This window comes from Octopus bimaculoides, chromosome 28 (assembly GCF_001194135.2).
Source record: "Octopus bimaculoides isolate UCB-OBI-ISO-001 chromosome 28, ASM119413v2, whole genome shotgun sequence".
In the NCBI taxonomy this organism is placed as follows: Eukaryota; Metazoa; Mollusca; class Cephalopoda; order Octopoda; family Octopodidae; genus Octopus; species Octopus bimaculoides.
The window spans coordinates 17,113,745-17,115,627 of record NC_069008.1 but is presented as its reverse complement, the minus strand read 5'-3'; the positions used below and the strand labels follow the sequence as shown (position 1 = coordinate 17,115,627).

Genomic DNA, 1,883 nt, shown 5'->3' with positions numbered 1-1,883 from the left:
AAGCTCAGGACAATGTCCAGTGGGAGATAAGTTAAATGGGGATTAAAAGAGATATTCTAGCAAAAGGGTAAGAAAATGTGAGAGACAGGGACAAACAGACAGACATAAGAGAATGTGGGTGAATATTCGTTTCTACTCTAGGCACAAGGCCCAAAGTTTTTGGGGAGGGGACCAGTCGATTACATCGACCCCAGAATTTCACTGGTACTTAATTTATCGACCCTAAAAGGATAAAAGGCAAAGTCAGCCCCATATACTGCATTGATATTCCTCACACTTTCTGTTGCATAGTTGCCTTTATTGAACTCATAAAGCAGAATATTCTCCTTTGTCACTTCCATTATAGCTTTGAAAAAATAACTGTTAAAATCGATCTGCACTCTTTAAAACTTACACTAAGAATAAGCACAAGGTAAAATTACTTCCAGCTTTTATAGCAAGTTGATGCAGGTAGTTTATCCCGTCCCCCTCCGACTCTTAGTTCATGCAATTGAAAAAAAAAAACCCCACATTATTTATGGGACGACCCAATATGTATATATATTCTTTTACTTGTTTCAGTCATTTGACTGTGGCCATGCTGGAGCACCGCCTTTAGTTGAGCAAATCGGCTGCAGGACTTATTCCATTGGTCTCTTTTGCTGAACCACTCAATGTAATCTTTCAATCAAATAATGTAGTGAGGATAACAGCAGACAGTTAACTAGTGTGCCATCTGTGTTCAGACGTTTACAAGCTGTCGAAAGAACACAATGTCAGTTGCAAATGAAAGGCTGGGAGTCTTTTCATGAGTGTCAAATTTATTTCTGTATTTACAGTTATGGAACCTGGAATACTTTTTCCTGTACCACCCTGTATATATTACACACATGCACTTACACACGCACGCCCATACTGTACCTGCATGGTCCGAGTCTTGAGCATAAAGTCTGTTGGCCAGTTTCATAAACCTGTCAAACCAAGTTCCATCATCAGCAACGATATCTGTCTGTGCTTTCACGGGGTCCTGTTGTAGGAAAAAGGGTCCAGAATTATTAAACCAGTATAAACGCACGAACGGTGTCATAAATAAGAGTGACAAACGAAATATACACCGCCGGAAGTTGTTATTAACAAGCAACGGCAGTAATTATATTCAGCTGAATACACGTCGTTGATTGATAGACATACATATATCTACACATATATACGTAGCTATGGATACCAATGACCTTCTACTTGGCGGGAATCGTAAGTTTACTTTCCATTTCGAACATCGTCCTTCACCATAATAACAACAAAATGGCGACACATCTTTTTCAAATACGATCGACAAACATTTATTCCCTACAAACTGAGTGTTTTTTTTTCTTAAATCTTTTTTAAAACACATTTACTTACTACCATATATAGGTAATTTTTTTCAGATTAACACCCGCACAATTTTCACTAGGGTGTAAGGGTTTTAGGGTCAGTGTTTGGGTTCGGGTTTACGGCACTGTCATGGTATTAAGGCGGCGAGCTGGCGGAATCGTTAGCACGCCGGGCGAAATGCTTAGCGGTATTTCGTCTGCCACTGCGTTCTGAGTTCAAATTCCGCCGAGGTTGACTTTGCCTTTCATCCTTTCGGGGTCGAAAAATTAAGTACCAGTTACGCACTGGGGTCGATATAATCGACTTAATCTGTTTGTTTGTCCCCTCTGTGTGTAGCCCCTTGTGGGCAGTAAAGAAATAGGTATTAGCTGTCAGAAGTGAAAGTAGAACTGACAAGGAACGTTACTTACCCTAACCTTAAAACCCTAATTGTAACCCTAACCCTAACACCCTAGTGAAAATCGTACGGGTGTTAATCTGAAAATTTACCCATATATATATATATATATATATATATATATATATATATA

At 39.2% G+C, this 1,883-nt stretch overlaps 1 protein-coding gene across 1 annotated transcript in view; it reads right to left on the bottom strand.

The window, feature by feature from the left end:
* Positions 1-1,883, bottom strand: part of LOC106881811 (uncharacterized) — a 10,786-nt gene that overhangs the window by 1,314 nt on the left and 7,589 nt on the right. The window contains exon 9 of the mRNA XM_014932327.2: positions 901-1,006. Coding sequence (XP_014787813.2) covers positions 901-1,006 — 106 coding nt within the window. The remainder of the gene's footprint in view (positions 1-900; positions 1,007-1,883) is intronic.